The 21,022-nt window shown below is 40.5% G+C and overlaps 1 protein-coding gene and 1 pseudogene across 1 annotated transcript in view; both read left to right on the top strand.

Moving 5' to 3' along the window:
* The window catches only part of LOC146386109 (B-cell receptor CD22-like), a 52,260-nt gene extending 32,582 nt beyond the window's left edge, over positions 1-19,678 (top strand). The window contains exons 9-11 of the mRNA XM_084930097.1: positions 1,526-1,529; positions 15,195-15,510; positions 19,513-19,678. Of these exons, the coding sequence (XP_084786223.1) occupies positions 1,526-1,529; positions 15,195-15,510; positions 19,513-19,678 (486 nt within the window). The remainder of the gene's footprint in view (positions 1-1,525; positions 1,530-15,194; positions 15,511-19,512) is intronic.
* On the top strand, positions 1,534-3,337 carry LOC146386110 (uncharacterized; annotated as a pseudogene).
* Positions 19,679-21,022: the final 1,344 nt, after the last annotated feature.

Genomic DNA, 21,022 nt, shown 5'->3' with positions numbered 1-21,022 from the left:
TCTGAAGATTGCTTTAAAAATGTGTTTGTGTGTGATTATGGCATGTTGGTGCCCAAATTTAAATATCTGTGTAATCACAGTCTTCTTCACCCTATTGTCATATTACAGAACCATGTATCCGCTTCAAGGGTCATTGATTCATTGGAGGGCTTACGAAGGGTGAAGTTTCCTTCTAGGGATACCCTTTTTCATGCTTATTGCCATTTTGAGGCTTTGACTGACACAGACTACATGTACTCCTGCATAAACTGTCGGTTTCACCCCCCTGTGGTAGTTAGCTTGTTCTTATGAGTCAATTTATTATAGTGAGTGACCTCAAAGCCCCTCCGGATGACTTCAATGGTGAACATGACATTGAAGGTTTTTGGAATTCTATTCACCTGGAAATGATAAGCCGTGGGTTTTTTCCAAGTGAGTGATGGCAAAAACTTATTGACAGTCATTCAGTGTTTTAAAGTAATTTAGATTGTAAATAAAAGTATGCCATTTTCTGTAGGCGGCGTGAAGAATCCATTTTCAGTTCCACCAACTTAGGCGCACTGGGCACCATGGATCGGGAGTGAAACTCGAACAAGTGACATTGTGCTTAACACAGAGTTTCAGAAAGTAAGAACAAGCTCTTCACATGAAGCAAAGCTTAGCAGTGTCACAGAAGACCGTCTGTTGGATGAACTCACCAAACAAAAGGTAACATTGCTTTGAAGTTTTTAGAATATGTGATATAAAGTTCAGTGGTTGTTCCATTTACAGTTTTCCCTAATTACTGTCGGGTTGGAGTGGTGAGAAAATTGTGCAAAGAATGCAAGATCGACCCCAAAGGCTCCCGCTTTGATCTCATCACCAAACTGAGGAAGAAGATGAAGAGCAGGCAGACATATCATAAGGTCTTTCAAAGCATATGGGGTGCCTCTGTTAAGCATCACTTAGTAATTATAAGAAGTAGCATTAAAATTTTTAATTACAATCACAGACAACTTTTTTAATCTTTGGTTGCAGGAGGATGGTCTGTAATATGTCCACATGGCATTGTATACAGTGTTAAATTTAATCTTCGTGCTGAAAGTCCCCGGGATTTTGCTGACCTTGTCCTGTCCTGGAAGCGCATGCCAAACGTCTGTGTTTACGATTTTGCGAGGGGTTTGGTGGCACACACCAATTTGCGGGTTCCTGATAAACTGCCATTTCATCCACATGAAGGTCGACTGGCTGAGCCCACTGAGGAAAATGTCATGGCTGCACATGATGGAAGCCTGAAAGTGAATCTCCCATGGCTACATGAAAGGATGGATGGTGTAAATGAAAATCCTTATCCTGTCACTGGATCATCCGACCATTATGTCCTGTATGACAGATTTCATGAGGGAAATACAAAAGATCCCAAGGACATATTACGCAGAATTCAACTTGTCCCAGAGCTGAAAGGCTGGCTGAACAGTCAAGTTGTTGAACAGTTCTTTGCAAGCATGAGGAAAAACAGTTACTTTTTAAGTAATATGAGTCCATCCACACATGTGTTTTTGATGAGAAATGTAACTCAACACTGTAACAACACATAACACTGTCACCAACAAGAAACTTCTGGAGAGGCAGCTAAGACATGGTCGACTTGGAAAGATCAGTATCTCATTGTCGGCACTGGGTCAAGCTGTCGTAGGTAAGTACATGCATTTTCACACGACCAGAACGGTGTCATTGTTCACAGATTGCATTTGTTCCTGTCTGTGTGTGTATATTGTTGTTTTCTTTGTGTCCCTAGCCCCACAGGTGTGCAATAAACCCAGAGAAACCACAGAAACGGTGTTGAACCCAGCACCTTCAATGTCTGGTGACACTGGTAAAAATGTCTTATTTTGAATACTGATTGTCATAAATAGGTGAAATAATAATCTTGCATTCATTATCTTGCTGTAGTTGAGGGCTCATAAAAGAATTTGTTACCTGCTGTTTTAAATTAATTTCCTTCTATAAATAGTGCTTATTTTTTCTTGCATTTGTATGCATTTAATATGCATTCTATGTAGTGTTTTGTCTAAAACCTGTTGAAATCCCCACAGAACCTCAGGTAAGAGTTGACAACAAGAAAGGCAATAGAAGGTCAACAGATGCAACTTTTCCTGACCTGTGTGGACCACCGTGCGAAGCTCTGACAAAGCCTGAGAATATTTTGGCCAGCCGTTCATCCTGGTGTTTTGTACCACACCCTGGCCAACAACAGCTTGTATGTTAAAGTTTTCACATGTGACAAAGTGCTACTTTTAGTGCTTATCTGGTTTTGTCATCCACAGTTTCTGACACCTCTCTGTTTTTTTAGCTCAACTATGTTCTCAACTATGAATCAATTAACTATGAGCTAATTGTTGAAACGTCTTCTGGATGTCTCACGCGGGCTGATTTTTGGACACTGGGTTTAAACAAACAAATTGAATCGACTGTAAGTATTTTTTATATTAATATGAAATAATAAAGTGTCCATTCATTTTTTTTAATGATTTTTTTCTGTTTCAGATTGGAAATGGCTGTTTTGAGCTTATCACTAAAATTGTTCAGTCAAAGGTACTGTATGTTGTATATGAGTATTGTCGAGCTTTAATTTAAAGACTTGTTTTAAATGTGCTGTTTCACATTTTCTAGGGGATAAGCATTTACATAGAAAATCTGTATGTCACCCGGAATTGGTTTGCACCCTATGGCTGTGATCCATTGCAGTCCTTTCCTGTAAGTGTACCATCCTTTAAAGAAACAAGTAATCAAATTGAATTTTTTTTAGAACTGTAGTGAGAGTTCATATACAGAATACTTAAAAATAAAATTCTGTTTCAGCCTGATGAGGATGGACATCATAGTTCTCCCTCTCTGGACACCTGGTCATTTCCAGTTTTGTTTTTTGACACATACAAACTGTTAGAATTTTGCTATGTGTCTGAGATGTATTCAAACTTTTATGATGCAGTTTCAAAAGTCTTTTTCACATTTTGATCAAGTCAGTGATGCTGTCTTTAGATGGGAGTTTTAGACATAAATAGGCTCTTCAAAATGTTCTAGTTTAACATAAAACACCATTAAATATTAGTTTATAAAATATGCCAACCTGAAATTAAAGCTGAAACTGCTTTATTTTGACCAACTGTGAGTATGTGACTGTACTTTTTCATTTTGTTATGCTGTTTTGTTGAGGTCGTGTTCCTAAGGCCTGTAGTTACAGTTGGTGCTATTAGCAATAAACTTCTCACACCCATCATGATGATGTCTGTTAAGTTGTGAATGTAACTGTCTTGAAAAAAAGGAATCTTGCAGTGAAGATCATTCCCGGGCAGTGGTCAGAAAAAAAGAGCTTTGACTTGAAGGTATGTGCTAGTTTAAGTGTATGGTGAATAACATGAATTACGCTAGTCTTCTTTTAAGGGATTTTATTAACGAGCCTTTATTTTCAATGTAATACAGGGTTTTCTGAGCCAAGACTATGGAGTTGACTGTGGGATCTTCATGCTGATGGTAATTTTTCTCTTCTCTTCCTTGAGATTCATACAAAAGTTAATTTAAGCTTCTAAACAATGACATTTTTATTTTTTCTTCCAAATAGTCTGCTCTGTACGTGGCACTGGATGCACCATTTGACTATACTATAGTAAGTAAGCACTTTTCCGTGGACACGTAACAATGCCAAAATATCTGTCCTTAAATAAAGGGGACCAGCAGAGGGTCTTAAGAAACATGTCGGAGGAAGAAGACACTGGAGCAAGGGACTTGTTCCTCTTTGTTTTTCAGTTTGCAGAGGACATGGAGCTCTTTTTGAAAGCATGTGCTGATGAGAAGGAATAAGGGTCAGTGCTATGTTTGACATGTAATGGACAAATGAAGGCACTGGCTGTTTGTTTATTTTATTTTTTTTAAAAATGTGTTGTTGTTGTGTTTTGTTTTGTTTTTGCATTGTACAGGATTCCAATTAAACTTATTTCAAAATGTTGTTCACTTGATTCCATGTCCATACTTATAACAAGGATTACAGTGTAAATGTAACAGCATTTTTTTATTCTTGTAACTTCAAAATAAAAAGCTTACCGTTGATATTAACAGTAAAGAATTACCTTGAAATCAATGGGGTACCAAATCGACTTGATGAAGATCTCCTTTGAAAAATACATACTCACAAGACAAAGTAAAAGCAGAGCCCTCACAGCTGGTAGTACAAAACACAGTGACAACTTGTGTATTAGATACCCTCACTCCATTTCACTCAACAATTCAGGGATTGCTACAGTAAAATAAAAAAAAATAAATAAAAAGCAGAGAAATTTTCATCTGAAAATGTCAGTAAAGGGTGACATGCACTTCTGGCCCCTGTGTTGAAAGATCCCATGTTGGGTTTGTGAATTTGACACCTTAAGGTTTTGAAGTTGGGGATACATGCTCCTGGTGAGCACAAGATGTCTGATAACAACTTGACATCTCAGTTATAAATGGAATTCAGAATGTTTTTGGAAGTATGACTAATGTATAATCTGACTTCTAAGGTACGCACGCCAAGGCCTAGAAGACAAGGGGACAGTTTACTTTGTGCTATAAAAACACAAACCTTAATCTTTGATCTTCCAATTTTATCTTTCTGTTCTGGTTTTAGAGTCTCTGTTTATTGAGTCGTACTCTGGGAATCACCCTGTTGTGAGACAAGGGTATGCTGAGAGAGAATATGGCATTATACAAGCAGAGTGTTTTGGCTGTATCAGTAGATCTAAGAAATACACCTGTTATTGGTTATTAAAAAGAGTTAGCTGTGGTGCAGGTTTAATTTATAATTGTTGCATGAACTGTTAAAGAATTACAGACAGCTTTATACCGATAGTGCAGGCATTTTTTTTGTACTTAAGTAGAAGTATAGCTGCTAGTGTCAGAAATACTCAAGTAAAAGTTTGATAATGTATGGGCTCAGAAATGTGCTCAAAGTAAGAAAGTCAAAGTAGTAACCTAGCTGAATATTGCCCTGTAATAAAATAATATTAGTAGGTGAGACTACAAACTTAGTCTGGTGGTGAACAGGCACAAGAGGATCAGAGGCACATTTGGCAGCCAGGGTTAGAGTTCAGAGACCCTGAGCCTGGTGGTTGGGCTAGCAACATGGTCTGGTGAAAGAGTCTAACATCCATGCATTACATGGTGTTGCGGCTGATAAAAAACAAAACAAACAAACAAACAAAAAGCCTATAAACTAACCCCCTTGTTTAGAGGTGATTGTCAGTTTGCTGGGTTTTTTAGAGACGCTGAGAGTGAGAGAGATCATGTTCTACATTACTTTAAAAGTGATTTTCAGAGCTGTTGATGTATGAAACACTGTCCATAGAAACATGGATCAACTCTGTTTATGGCATTGAGTGTTAAATTGTGACAGTTTCAATAAAGTACTTTGAATCACCTTGTTGTTGAATTGTGCTATACAAATAAACTTGCCTTGCCTTGCCTAAAGTCTGCAAAATTCTTGCATTTATACTGGGGAGCAAGGAAAAGTTAGACGTTGGTTGTACTATTGAAAATCAGTTTCATAAAAAACCAATTAAACCGATATGAAGAAGAATGTGTTTGTAAAACTAGCGGTAAAGTATGGGAACTATAAGACAGACTGTTTCTGCTATCAAAACAGTTTGTGTTGTTAATCCTGAATGATTCTTGGTCACAACATTTTACTCCACACACATTTGGAAAATCGCATAGTTTGACAATAAATATCCCAGTAAAGACGCTTCATTTCTTAAGAAATATGCAGAGGGAGTGATCTTTATCAAAAGTAGAAGTTATATCTTTAGCTAAACCGTTGTACACAAGAGCTTTAAAAATCTATAGTGTGTGAGGTTGTATAAGTAAGGGGTGGCTTGCCCTTCTCGCCCACGTGTGACAAATCATCTGTTGGATCATGGATTTGATGCCTCAGCATTGTGAAAGTGGGGAAACATACTCCTGGTTGAGCATAAGATTTCTGCTTACAACTTAGAATCTCAGTTCTAAATGAAATTAAAAATGTTTTTGTAAGTATGGCTAATGTATACTTTGACTTCTAAAGCATTCACACACACATACGCACACAAACAACATAAATACAGAGAAGAAGAGGGTGTAATTTACTACGCATCATAAAAGCAATCACTAATCTTCCAACTGTATCTTTCTGTTCTGAGTTTTACCTTTTCCTAAGGAATCCCAATAATTAAATGATACCTGCGGTGGGCTTTTGTAATCCTGAACAAATTCAAACAATTAGCCAGCTGTTGAAAAGACGGAGCGAGTCTGGGCGACTGGTTTTAGAAGTATCACTGCAGCGTTTATTTTCTAAAGAGCTGAATGTTATTTGCGACCATCTGTTGTGTTAAAAACTACTCTGAAACCACGAAACCCCTTACAGAAGAAATGCCCGTTTGATCCGTTTTTAAATAAATAAAATGCTTGCATCGCTGCAAGGTGTGACATCCAAATCACAAAATGAGTGTGATTGAAACACGATTAGTTTGAAAAGAGCGATACTGGTTGCTTTGGGGGGAAAGGTAACATCGTGTGCAACGTGTTTTAGAAGTAGCCCAATAGCATTTATTTTCTAAAGGACTGAATGTTATTTGTGACCATTTACTGTGTTAAAAACTAGCTGGCTTTGTCTCACTCTTAGTTCAACATTTCGAAATCCCGATTTTTAAATAAAATGATCGCATCAACCCTTGAAAGAAACCCTAGTAGATGCGTAAAAACTAGTTAAATTAAAACTAGTGGTTTGATTAAATGAAACGCTTGTGGACAAGCTGACATTACCCATTCAGAAGAAATTCCCACTTGTGCCGTTTTTAAAATAAAATGCATGCATGCTGCATGAGGAGACATCAGAATTATAAAATTAGTTTGATTAAGACACAATTAGTTTGAAAGAGTTATACTGCCTGCTTATAGCATTTATTTTCTAAAGGACTGAATGTTATTTGTGACCATTTACTGTGTTAAAAACTAGCTGGCTTTGTCTCCCTCTTAGTTCAACATTCCGAAATCCTGATTTTTAAATAAAATAATCACATCAGCCCGTGAAACAAACCCCAGTAGATGCGTAAAAACTAGTTAAATTAAAACTAGTGGTTTGATGAAATGAAACGCTTGTGAACATGCTGACATTACCCATTCAGAAGAAATTCCCATTTGTGCCGTTTTTAAAATAAAATGCTTGCATCACCTCAAGCTGAGATATTGTCAGAATCACAAAATTAGTGTGACTAAAACACTATTACCAACACTTTTGACTAGATGTAAATAAAAAGCATCCCCTCTTTGTTAAGGTGCACTGTGAACCAAAACAGCTTCCACTCCGCCCGCAAAACAAAGAATTTCTTTTAAGAACACATATGTCTGCATAACTGAATGTTGAGATACACCTAAGTGATAAAAATAGTTTAATTAAAAAACCCTATGGTTTGATTAAATTAAAACCCAGTTAAAAACACATAAACTCATATAACCCCTCTGACGCCCTGTGTGTTTCCACACATGAACTAGCATGCCCCGAGCACACCTGAACGCGCATGCGCACACACACGAAACCAGTCAAACCGGTTGTCAAACCGGTTTGGTTGGCCACCATCTTGGACTAATGCCCCCTTATTACTACTATGGTTGACTTTAGTTGATATTCAGTGTTTACAAATTGCATTTAAATGAGGCCAAAACCTGTGGCACAAGTTGCAATGCAATTATCAATCATGTTTGTAATCGTCGAAGTGCCCAGGCCCACGTAATGTTCCAAAACAAAGTAGAGGATATGAGATTGTCTGCTTTGACTACTTAAACCTTCATGGTACCAGTTGAAATTTCCCACCAGACCAAAAACAGCTGCCTGAGCTGGAATGCAGGGGCTGTAAAAACAATAAATGTATTAGAAATCAAATTGGATTCAAATTTTGAATCACAATGCAGTTACACTTGCCTATTTTAATGCAGATCTTGAGAAATCCCACTATTCACATTTGGATCATCATCGTTTTTCCTTCATCATTGCGCTCATCTCCTGGCTAAACAATGTAAAGAATGCTGTCTGCATGCTGGGGAAAGACCACTGAAGCTCTTTTTTGAAGCATAGTCAATGATCCAGTGTCCTTGAGACTTTGCCTGATGTATTTTGCCTGCCTTTTAGTTTGGCCAATCACCTAATAACCATACTGTTGTGCTCAGTAGATTAAAACCTAAAACCACTTTTTAAAGGGTAATCTTGCTGCATGATGGAGTAGTTGTTGGAACTGCCATTGATGGGTGGCAAGTCCCACAAACAGACACACTGTTGACAGTTCTTTTAGTTTGGCACTCAGATGTGCAGCTTCTCCCCTGCACTCTCCCACACTCAGCTCTGGCCTCACTAAATCATCAAGGAACAGAGAGAGCTCATTAACAAACACCACACACCTGCCCCGCCAACCTCCTTGGCACTGCCCCTTGAGCTGACAGCACCACCCCTCAACTGCAACTGAGCCAGGGACCACACCTCGGCCACACCCATCTGTTCTTGTAATTGACATGAAACAAAGGAAGAACATTCTGGTCAAAATTTGTACTTGCAAGTTGAAACTCGCATGCAAGCAATAGTTTTTTGCCTTGTATCTGCAAACAGACCTTAACAAAAACAATTGTAACTTATTGTAATTATTTTTTACAAATACAATTTTTTATTTTTTTTTTACACACAGACACACACACACAAATTCTTATCTATGGATGGACAAACATAAAATTTTCAGATATTTTTGTTTACAAAGTTACAAAACTGAGTTCACAACTACACAGTCTGATTTACAAGTACAAAATATTTATCCCCAGAAACTGAACCCATACTGCTCATTCATAAAGTGCTTTACAAACTTTAACATTAAAGCAAATAGCTGGATTTTCCTGTTTCAGTGCAGCTAGCCAAACAATGAAGAATATGGGCTCAATTTGTCGTCATAAATATTTTGTACTTGTAAATCAGGATTTGTAGGTGTAAAAATAATTTGTGTGTGTGTAAAAAAGATTTGTGTGTGGACTTAGCCAAAAAATACGTGTGAAACTCTGCACTCAAGTTTCAAGTTACAAGTACGAATTTTTACCCTATTTTTATTCCTTTCATCTGATTGGTCAATGTCATGTCAATCACAAATTTAACTATCCAATCAGAGAACAGATGGGTTTGGCTGTCGGAGGGGCGCTTTTTTGAACTGCAGGTCCTTGAAGGGTAATACAGTTTGAAGCTGGAGGATCTCTATATAAATATCTGATAGAAGCTAGGTCCCCTAACTTTTTGTAGATGTTGAAAGGATAAAGTTGTGGTATATCAGTGGTTAGAAATACCATTATTACTTTAGGATTAGTTTAACACAAAGTTAGTGCTGATCCGGGAGCATTGCTGTGAGTCACAGTGAGCAGCATAAAGGTCCTTTCACATCGGACGCAGCATGTGCTGCTAATGCTAACTAAAAGCCAAGGATCCACAATTTGTTGCGCTGGCTGCTGAACTCTGTGGGTTTTTGCGGCAGCTCTACCTGTACTAGATCCACCTGCTCCTTGTCGTTTTTTATCTCTGACTTTATGTCGTCTACAAGAGTTTCTGGGGTTTTTTGCTGGTTCTTCAAATGTTCAATAAAAACATGTATGCTAATTCATAACGAAGAAAACTTTGTAACTATCCCCACTAGTGAAGACTGTCATTTCCACAACACTGCATGGAGAACAGAGCTCCATGGTATATATCAATCTCATTACGTGTAATGTTTTCACATATTTACATACAAATGTGTTTCATTATTTTTTTAGTTATTTATTTTTATATGTTCTGTCCCTAGTAGTGTACATCAGGTCTTGTTTGATAATAGAATGATGTGATGTATTGCAATGACATGGTGTCAATATTTTTATATCATGAACTTTAAAATGGTTAGATGTAAGAAGCACATTTAAAACTGTAAAACATCTTGAAAGCTTCTCATATTTGAGCTTTTGATTAAAAATGGAAGGTGAGGCTTAGAGGAGGACATCCCAGTTTTGAAAAGACTGAGCTGGGGAAAAAATGATAGCACCTGAAGTTTATTATGGACAATAAGTGTTGTGTAACCTAGGGCTGTAAAGCTTTGTAAGGGAAACATCTGGTCATTTACACAAGGCTGGTCTTTGCACCTTGGTGTTTAACAGAGGTATCCCCTTCCAGAGGACATTATTCTTTTTTTTGACATATCAGAGCCATTAATCTCATTTGCTACTGTGATGCAATAAATGGACTCAATTGTCTATAACTAGGACCAAATGATGCCATAGATATGAAATTAGATATGCTGAGGGATGCTTTAAGCTCCAGAATGTTTGATTGATTGATAATACTTTATTCATCCCGAGGGAAATTGGGTTAAGGCTGCCGACCTTTGCCAGCGCCATCTTACCCTTCCGACCATACATACATTACACAAACATCACATGGGGAAGACAGGTCAGAGAGGTGTAACCATGGAAAATGCACAACATGAGGAAAGACGAAGAGAAAAAAAAAGAACTCCCCCAGACTGAGCTCCAACAGGGAGAACAGAAAAAAACACACACATGAATCATCAAATCTCACAACATAGAAGACATAAGCTTCGAAGGTATTTGGAGGGGATGGGGGGGATGGGGGGGGGGGGGTAGGTCTGTATCAGTGTACATGCGTGTGTGCGCGTGTGTGTGTTCCGTGTTCAACCGAGAGAAAGTGTCCCTTCACCCGGATAAGCAGAAGTCAACAATCTTCGATCAACGTGGATGGCCTTGAAGGAGGGACAAAGAGTTCTGACAACAATCCTGTTATCATGGAAGAATTTTTGTTGTTGCAGTCAGCTTCGACCTTGGTAGGCCTTCAGCTGGCGCCAGTGGGATAGCCGCATGAGTGACGATGGTGAATGTTTGGGTTTAGTGCGAACAACTGCATCCAATTTTTACAGTTGGTCTAATGTCCATCATTGGTCACCAGGTCTCTCAATTCCCGTTGTACTTCTCCAAGATGTTATCCATATTGCAGAGCCATGAGCTTCTCCAAGATCTTATCCATATTGTGTTCAAAACACAGTCTGAGTACTCACAGCCCTGCCAATCGTTGAGCCAGCTCCAATCAGCCAGAACTCTGTTATCATGGTCCCGAATTGGTAGTTGTCATTCAATGTCCTCCATCAAAAGTGTCGCCAGACACGCCTCCGTCAAGAGCCAAGAGAGAAGGGCTGCGAATATATGCAGCATGTTATTTCTGTGATCTCTGCATTTAGCGTTATTTTGTTATCTGTTCTGTTTCATAGCTGATGTAAACAATTTCACACACTTTAAGTCTGTTCTGCTTTTCTTTATTTTTTAGCTTTTTTGCACCCATCTCCTCATTTTACCGCCTGACTGCAGTGTGAACAGAGAGAAAACAAACCAAGAATAGAACAAAGACTCAAACTTCCTTTTATTCTTTTCAGTAAGTCGCATCAAGGTTCCTCGCATTTCTTATCCTTCAGTGCACTTTGAGACTGTTTGATTATCTGCCTCAATTAACACTGATGGTAACTGTGGAGAGCGTGTGAACCATAAAGTTTTTAGTACAAAAGCTATATATAAGTGAACACCGTGTAGTAGGAAGCCACTGTGAGTTCTGACTTCAGCTGCAGTCAGACTGATGCATGTTGACTACATTTCCCCATATGTCTTCAAGAAAATTAACAGTCCAGACGCTTTTCTTTTCAAGCTCCTTAGAGTACGATGACCTGGATGACCGAGAATCTTCACAGACATATCTTTCCATAATATCCTTTTTTTTTATAATGTAGCACCTGTGTACAGTGTAGTGAAGATAATTTCTTTGTATTTATTTTTATGTTACATACATGACTTTATGTCATGGGTCTGAGTCTGTGGCTTTTGTAATGAATATCATCTTATGTTCTGGTTGCTCTGCTTATGTATTCTGTTAAGGTTTTGTGCTCCCTCTGTTTAGTGTTGAGTCATCCCTGCTCATGTGTTCCCTCTATTCGCTGTCTGCGTATATTTCCTGTTTTATTTTGAAGGCTTGTCTCTCTTGTCTCATCATGTCAATTAGGATCAGCTGTGCCCCCCTCCTGTTTTGCCATTTCTTGTCCCCCTCCATGTGTATATATAGTGTGTGTTTGTTTATTAGTTTTCCCCAGTTCAGGTCGTTTCTTAGTGCTGTCCTACCACTCTCGCTTCTGTTTGTATATCACTCATTGTAAATAAACTGCTCACTCGCATCAAGCCAGTGCCTGCATTTTGGGTCCTTTACTCTCACACACCACATGACTGCTGCCGCAGCTGTGACACTTTATCTTTACATCATTTAGAAAACCGAAATTAAACAAAAAAAAAACAAGCACTGCTAAATATGACCACAGCTTATTGTTCACTATTCTCTCACACACGAAACTATGAAAGAACTTCTTGATGCATTCTCAATCATCCAGGAAAGTAAATCTCCAAAAGTTGATTCTGTTCATCTGAACGTAGCGTTTTGTGGGAGAAACGTTTCGTCACTCATCCAAGTGACTTCTTCAGTCTCAGCTGTAGGGATGGGTATCGTTTAGGTTTTATCTGATACCAGAAACGGTGCCGGTGCTTAAACGGTGCTCAAACCGGTGCTTAAAGAATGGAGAACACAAAATTGGTCCAAAAACCTCTCATGTTTAGCTGTTTTTTTGTAAAAATGTTAGCCTTTTCTGCAGCTAAAGGGCATATATGGTATCACCCTTGGCAGGAAGCAGTGCTTAAACAATGGAAAAAACACAAACTTTGTCCAAAAACCTCTCATGTATAGATGTTTTCCACTTTTTCTTTGGTCATTTTAGCCTTTTTGGCCAGGGTGAAGGGAGTATCTGCCATCAAACAAGAAGACAGCCGCATGTAACTACGACGGTGTTTGCTAGTTCATTTTACATGCATTAATGTAATAACGTGGTTAGCGTACTCAACGTAAATTACACACAAACAACATTAAGCGACTCACGCAGAGAAGAACGGCTGCTGCTGCCGTCATCATTTCTGCTACACTGGCAGGGCTAAGGGCCAGGACTCTACAGTACTCTTCGGGTTTTTGGGGGATGTTGCTAACTCCGGGTCCGATAAAAGGCACCACAGTAGATGTGCTCGGTGTGAGGTCTCGCAACAAGCTATCAAATACGGCGCATTTCTCGGCTTTTAAAAAAAAACGCTATGCGTCTCCAGGTGTTTCATCGGATTTGAGGTGTTACCTCCTTTGACAGTATCACCTTAAAGCACTTGTTGCAGGCTGCTGAGTTTGCATCTTTTGCTGTGAAGTACAGCCAGACTTTGACCGCTTTGCCTTGGGCATTTTAAACCTGTAACTCTGCTCTAAAAGAACATACGTACCTGGACCCGCCTACTATCCTCGGAAACGTAAAATGATTGGCTAGAATCTAAAGTGTATCACAGCTCAGGGAAAAAAAGCACAGAAATAAAGCACCGAAATGTGCGCTGCTTTTTTGTCTGGTGCCATCATGGCACCGGATACAGGTACCCATCCCTACTCAGCTGACTGCAGGTTTCCCCAATTCTTATAAACAGTACATTTGCATAATGACTGAAACCAGCCCACTGAAGGAACAATGGGCTGGGAGGTCAGTTCGTTAATCATAATTATGCAAATTCTCATGACCATTCATCAACAACCACTGACCAAAACCCACTGATCAAAGACCACTGATCAATGGCCATGAGTACCATTCACAGAGAGTTGGGGAATGGCTGCATTCACAGCATTGTAAGATGGCGAAATATGTACCCTTAGGCCCGCTCGATTCAGAGATGGTCTTTCCCTTTTCACGTAAATGACCTCCTTGACTCCGCGTTCAGACCAGCGTTCCTCCCTGTCCAAGATGTGTACATCCTCATCATTGAAAGAGTTTCCACTGGCGTGTGGGCCGGTTTCAGTCAATATGCAAATGTACTATTTATAAGATTTGGGGAAACCTGCCTTCATCTCAGACTGAAGAAGTCACTTGGATGAGTGACGAAACGTTTCTCCCACAAAACGCTATGTCCAGATGAACAGAATCAACTTTTGGAGATATGAAAGAACTTGAGTTTTCTTGCATTTGGCTGATTGCGCAAATCATTGTTGTAAAGAGGAAGGAAGCTGGTTTATTTCATCACTTTTATTTCTGTCTTCTGCCTACAGACCAAGACAAAATGGAATCTTTACAGACAATTGAATTCATTTTTGAAAGTGGAATTGTTTATTAATGGGTCTGATTCCTGGATACTTTACCTGTTTTTTTTTTTGAGTGAGTCCCTCTGCTGAGATAGTGGAGGGCAGTTCAGTGACTCTGACCTGTAGCAGTGATGCTAACCCAGCAGCTAAATGCACCTGGTACAAGGAGGATGGTCATGCAACTCTAAGTGAGGAACAGACTCTTTTTTTCCGCTTCATTCAGTCCTCCCACTCTGGACAGTATTATTGCATCACTGTAAAGAGCCTGGAGTTAAAGTGCTCTGGATACAAATTTATTGATGTGAAATGTAAGTTTAACTTAAAACATACACTTTCTCCAGCTCTTCTGTTTAATATTCACATTATGCTGCTATCATGTTTTTATCAGCTTCAGAAGATTTATACATAACTGTTTCTAGATATATATTCAGAAATTTTAATAACCAAGTTATCCTCAAAACTGTCTTTAAAGAAATACCTAGCATTTAATGCAACTTTATATCTAATAGAAGTTCTGTTTTAATTATTATCATTAACAATACCAACTAACTATTAAATCATTTTGAAGAAACATTTTTTTGTATTTAGAAAAACAAAAACGTTTTTCCCCCTTTGAAGTGGTCGTAGAGTGACTTACAGAAACCACTGAGTCTACCTTCTTAGAGTTTGTTTGAAGACAAACTAAAATAAATAAAGAAACAACATTTCTTTTCCTAATAACCCAGCATTCAAGAATTATTTCTCTATTGTTACAGTTTCCCTGATTCATGTGTTATTTTGTTGTAAGGATCAACTAATGATGGGAATTTACCGTTAACTGCACCTACCAAGCACCAGACTTCCATAGATGCACTTTTCTGAACTAACTCTAATCGCCTGGTCATCAAGCCTCTATTTAGGCCAATAATAGTCACTGAAAACATTAATGCATACATTAATTATTGCATCAACAAAATGTTCATGTTTCCTCCTCCAGATGCTCCAAAGCTTCCCTCTGTGTCAGTGAGTCCCTCTGCTGAGATAGTGGAGGGCAGTTCAGTCACTCTGACCTGTAGCAGTGATGCTAACCCAGCAGCTAATTACACCTGGTACAAGGAGGATGAAGACTCACCTAAAACATCAGGACACAACTTCACCATCAGCAACATCAGACCTGAGCACAGTGGGAGTTATTACTGTGTGGCCCACAACAACAGAGGCACTCATAACTCCACCTTACAGCTGACTGTTGTGGCTGGTAATAGTTTACATTTAGCAAAGCCTCATTTGAATCTAGCAGAAACAAAAAAAAGGTTATGTAGATTTAATGATCATTGTGACCAAGCTCCAACCTAACGGGACGTGAGGGCAATAAATCCGGGTACCTGGCAAAACCTAAAAATTACTCAATCTCCGCATGATTTACACTGGTCTTCCTACATACATTCATTGCATGTTTAGATAGATTTGTTTGTTTTACTTTTTTTCAATATAAAGTGTTTCGGTATTCAGGATTCAGACTCAGTACAGTAATACTGTGCAACAGTCATCAAACTCAGCATTAACTATTGTGCAAGAAGGAAGGAAGCAACTGGACTTCTCCCTTGTGCTTATGGAACTGTCGACAGCTCGCTTCTGAATTGCACAACTATTGCTGTGGTTAACTTAGTTTAAACAGATGTTATCTCCCTGCAGAGATGTTTTATTGACACACAAAGAAAAAGAGAAGAGCGGCTAGTTTTAAATAAGGAACTGTAGTGTCTATATTTCCACAGAAATGTGACTTAAATAGAAAATCACAGACATGTGATATCTATGATCCTGCTAGAAGGGTGAATGCTGCACAAAGCTGACAGAGTAGCTTTGCTGTATACCAATACCGTTCTGACAGGACAGGCAAAGCAAGCAGTGTATGCCTTGTCAAATCTTAAAACTAGACATAGATTAAAATGTACCAAAGTAAATAAATCTCTATCCTTTCATCTCAGACAGAATTGTCATAAAGCTTCTGGTGTGTTTGCATCCATCCATTGTCACTGAAAGCTCTATAACTGTGTTATAGAGTCTGACAGCTGCTGGAAAGAATGACCTGCGGAAGCGCTCTTTCCTAAGCTGTGGGTGTAAAAGTCTACTGCTGAACGAGCTGCTCAGTGCTGGTACAGTCTCATGCAGGGGATGAGAGGTGTTGTCCATGATGGATGTAAGCTTGGACAACATCCTGTCCTCCACAACCTGCTCGATGGACTTCAGCGGACAGTCCAGGACAGAGCTGGCGATCTTGACCAATTTGTTACGTTTCCCCCTGTCCCTCTCTGCCATTCCACCACTCCAACAGACAACAGCATAAGAAATGGCAGATGCCACCACTGTGTCCTAAAACGTCCTTAGAAGAGTCCTGTTCACTTCAAAGGATAGACCCTTTTTGTAAAGGGCTTTTGTATTCTTGGACCAGTCCAGTTTGTTATTGAGGTGAACACCCAGGTAATAGGGGGTGACTTCTTGCTGAAGTCAACCAGCTCTTTTGTCTTGCTGGCATTGATGTGAAGATGGTTCTGTTCACACCAGCTGGCAAAGTCATTGATAACTCCCATGTATTCCAGTTCGTTTCCCTCCGACACCCGGCCCACAATGGCGGTGTCATCTGAGAAATGCTGCAGATGACAAGTGTCCGTGTTATAACTGAAGTCCAGAGTGTACAGGGTGAAGAGGATAGGGGCGAGTACTGTTCCTTATGGGGCCCCACTGCTACAGACTACCACCTCAGACACACAGTCCTGCAGCCTCACATACTGGGATCTACTGGTAAGGTAGTCAACAATCCACGTGGACAACTAATGGTCCACACCCGCTCCCTGCAGCTTTCCCCCTTAGCACTGAGGGCTGGATTGTGTTGAAGGCACTGGAGAAATTAAAAAACATGATTCTCACAGGGCACGTCCAGATGAGAGAAGGCCCGATGCAGCAGGTAGATGACAGCATCATCCACCTCAATGTTCAGCTGGTAGGTAAACTGCAGTGGGTGTAGATCTCTCCCAAGTAGTGGGTGAAGGTGGTGAAGTATGATCCTCCCCATGGTCTTCATCAGGTGTGAAGTCAGGGCAACAGGTCAGGGGAATGAGATCGTGGATACAAGCAGCAGAAATGAGCTTCCTCCGAAGGGTCGCTGCCCCCCCCACCGCCTGCAGAGCACCTCCTGAGTAAGGTGTTCCAGACATGTCCCGCTGAGAGAAGCCCGCAGGGAAGACCCAAGACACGCTAAAGACATTATATCTCTCGGCTGGCCTTGGAACACTTTGGTCTTCCCCCAGACAAGCTGGAGGAGGTGGCTGGGGAGAGAGAGGTCTGGGCTTCTCTGCTTAGGCTGCTGTCCCCTTGACCGGGCTCTGGATAAGCAGAAGAAGATGGATGGATGGGAAAAATTAATAATAATACATTTCTAATAACTAACAATTCACTAGCTGGGCCCACGTCCTCATTTTAGGTGTGTCAGCGTTTTAGTAGGTAAAAGTGAATGCTTTGACATGAATTGAACTGCGGTTTGGGGAAGGCCTCGAAGGGGACTTGCGACGGCTCCCGGACCTGGCAGATCCCCATTTACTAAATAGAAATGAAGAAATTGAAGAATGGAGAACAAGAAGGGAGGGAGGGTGGGGCACATAAAGGAGAATGATCAGCTTGCAGAACTGGAGGAACCTATATAGATGACAGCCAGAAGGAGCGTGTTTGGAGGCGTGGTCCTGCTCCTGAAATTCCGATACATAATCTCCAATAACTGGCTAAAAGAGTTCACTTCCAAATTTTAGGTCATAGGTCTTGGAAAATTCTTATTATTATTATTAACTTGTAATTTAAATTTTGACTGAAAATATACCGAAAACCACTACTGCCATCTGTATGACTACTTTAAGTGAAAGCGAATTTTAAGATAAAAGTAATGGATTTAATAGATAAAACAAATTGAATTTTCTTTGTGGTCTTGAGTCAGTATCATGAGGTTTGAGTGTGCTCTTGTGGCCTCTGGTGTTGCAGCTACAGATTTTCATTCCCAGTGCTCACTTTATTATCCATTCATCTGTTCTGAACTGCTTATCCACCTCAGGGTCATAGGGGCTTTAAAGAATCAGTTAATCTAAACCACAGGTGTCGAACTTCAGGCTTCCAGGGCCGCTGTCCTGCTTGTTTTCCAACTAATCTGCCCTTGTAGCTTCTTATTGGCAAAGCACACCTGATCCAGGTAATCAGCAGCAGGTAGGGCAGGGATATCTCAAAAACAAGCAGGATGCTGACCCTCGAGGACTGGAGTTTGACACCCCTGATCTAAACTGAAGAAAAAATGCATATCTATTATCCTATTTTTTATTTATTAATTTTTCAGTCTATAGAGTGCATTAATGGTTCTAGTTGTATTGAGACTTTGTTTCATGTTTTACATGAAGACAAGAAACATTATACCATTGAACCTACCACCCAGCTATAAAGACAAAATAACAAAACATAGAGAAGGCCAAAAACAAGTTTAATCAAGATCATCGCTGCGTGTCGACCCATGAACAGTTTTTTCAGGCACATCAAAACAAATGCAAAATGACTGAATTGAAACTACTGCAGATGTTCTGAAGGAGAACATAAAAGCGGAAGTGAGTTTAGCTCAGGTTATGGCAGTGGAGGTTGATGAAACAACAGACATTGCAAACAAGGCTCAACTCTTCATCATTCTTCATTACCTATCCGGTAAATTGGTGAAGAAGGCTTATCTCAGCTTTGAATGATGAGGTCAGTGAAGACAGAAGAGCAATTACTAATTACGCATTAAAGAGACATTCAACTGTGCATACAACCACAAAGATATAATAGCATATTTGTTATAATATCCAACCTATATGGAGATATAAAAAAAATAGAAAGAGTATTAACTCACAGGTATGGACATAAGCTGAACCATGTTCTGACACAGTCTGCAAAGGTTATACCAGAGTGTATATCTTTTTGAAGACTCTGAAGGATATTGCAGCATTTTTGAACAAGTCTACAAATGTACCAATTTCCTTTACGGAGTAGTGAGATATTATATTTCAGTGCGCATGCGCCAACCAGCATGCAGCCTATTACAGTCGCTCCTGCTTTTTCTCTTAGTTTAGCTCTTTTTTCTTACGTATTCTTTTTTTTTCTGACTTGTATTTTCATCCGTTTATTATCTTTTACTCAATCATGTGGATTGAGAGAGTTTTTGTTCTTCTGGTGGCCGTGGAACTGTTACTTTTATCAAGGAACGGGACCGCGGCACATCTCCTACACTCACGGACTGTTTACTCCAGAGATCAGCTGATCGCCCTGATGCCGGCCGGCTCGCTGGCCAGGCCCGCAGAAGTACCAGCTGAAATTTGGAGGAAAAACACATCGGGGATGCAGAGGTCAAGGACAGAAGAGAAGAAAGAAGGAGACGGTGAGACAGCGGAGGCTCGAAGCGAGGAGGAGGTATAAACCGTGTCTGCCGTCTATCGTAATGGGAAATGTGCGATCGTTGGCAAATAAAATCGACGAGCTCTCAGCACTGGTACGGAGTCAGAGGGAATACCGAGAGTGTAGCCTGATGTGTTTCACTGAATCATGGATGCACCAGGACATTCCCGACGAGAATGCCTCCGTGGAAGGCTTCCACACTGTTCGGGCGGACAGGGACAGCATCGCTAGCGGTAAGCGGAAAGGAGGTGGGCTTGCTGTTTTAGTTAACAACCAGTGGTGTAACCCTGCCAACATAACAATCAAAGAAAAGATTTGTTGCCCGGACATTGAACTGTGTGCTGTTGGACTCAGGCCATATTATTTACCCAGGGAATTCTCTCACGTCATCTTGGTGGCTGTTTATGTTCCTCCCTCTGCTAACCCCACAGCTGCATGTGACACTATCCACTCTGCCATAGCCCGGTTACAGACTCAGCACCCGAGTGCCTTTATTGTGATCTCGGGTGACTTCAACCATGTATCACTGGACAATACACTAACAACATTCAGACAATATGTGGACTGTCCCACCAGGGGAGAGAAAATTTTAGACTTACTGTATGCTAACGTCAAGGATGCATACAGCTCCTCCTCCCTCCCCCCACTTGGTAGGTCAGATCATAACCTGATTCACCTCACCCCCCACTATGTGCCAATTGTGAGGAGGGAACCTGTGACCACGAGGACTGTTAGGAGGTGGTCAGAGGAGGCCTTAGCGGAACTACAGGGCTGTTTTGAGGTGACCAACTGGGAAACACTCTGTGAGCCTCACGAAGAGGACATCAATGGGCTTACTGAGTGTATCACAGACTACATAACTTTCTGCACCGACTCCATTGTTACAGCTCAGACTGTTCATTGTTACCCAAATAACAAGCCGTGGGTGACTAAGGACATCAAAGCCCTCCTCAACAACAAGAAGAGGGCTTTCAGAGGGGGCAATAAAGAGGAGGTGAGGAAGGTCCAGGTGTTACTAAAGGACAAGATCAGAGAGACTAAGGACAATTACAGGAGGAAGCTGGAGTGGAAACTCCAGCAGAACAGCATGAGAGAGGTGTGGAGGGGCATGAAGACCATCACTGGATTCAGGCCAACCAACAGCAGGGGAGCTGAGGGAGGTGAGAATAGAGCTAACGAGTTGAATCTGTTTTTCAATAGATTCGACACCACAGTGTCTGCTCCCACCCCCACAACCTCACCTGTAGTCAGCCTGGAATCCAGAGCCACACCACTGTGCCAGCCTCTCTCTTCACATGGCGCTGTTTCCTCCTGTGAGATTCCTGACACCCCTCCCCCACCCATCACCTTCACTCAATACCAGGT

This window comes from Perissodus microlepis, chromosome 6, assembly GCF_051167445.1.
Source record: "Perissodus microlepis isolate ML-2025 ecotype Zambia chromosome 6, ASM5116744v1, whole genome shotgun sequence".
Classification (NCBI taxonomy): domain Eukaryota; kingdom Metazoa; phylum Chordata; class Actinopteri; order Cichliformes; family Cichlidae; genus Perissodus; species Perissodus microlepis.
Note: the sequence above shows the minus strand (reverse complement) of the source record. Positions and strands in the feature narration are given on the sequence as shown.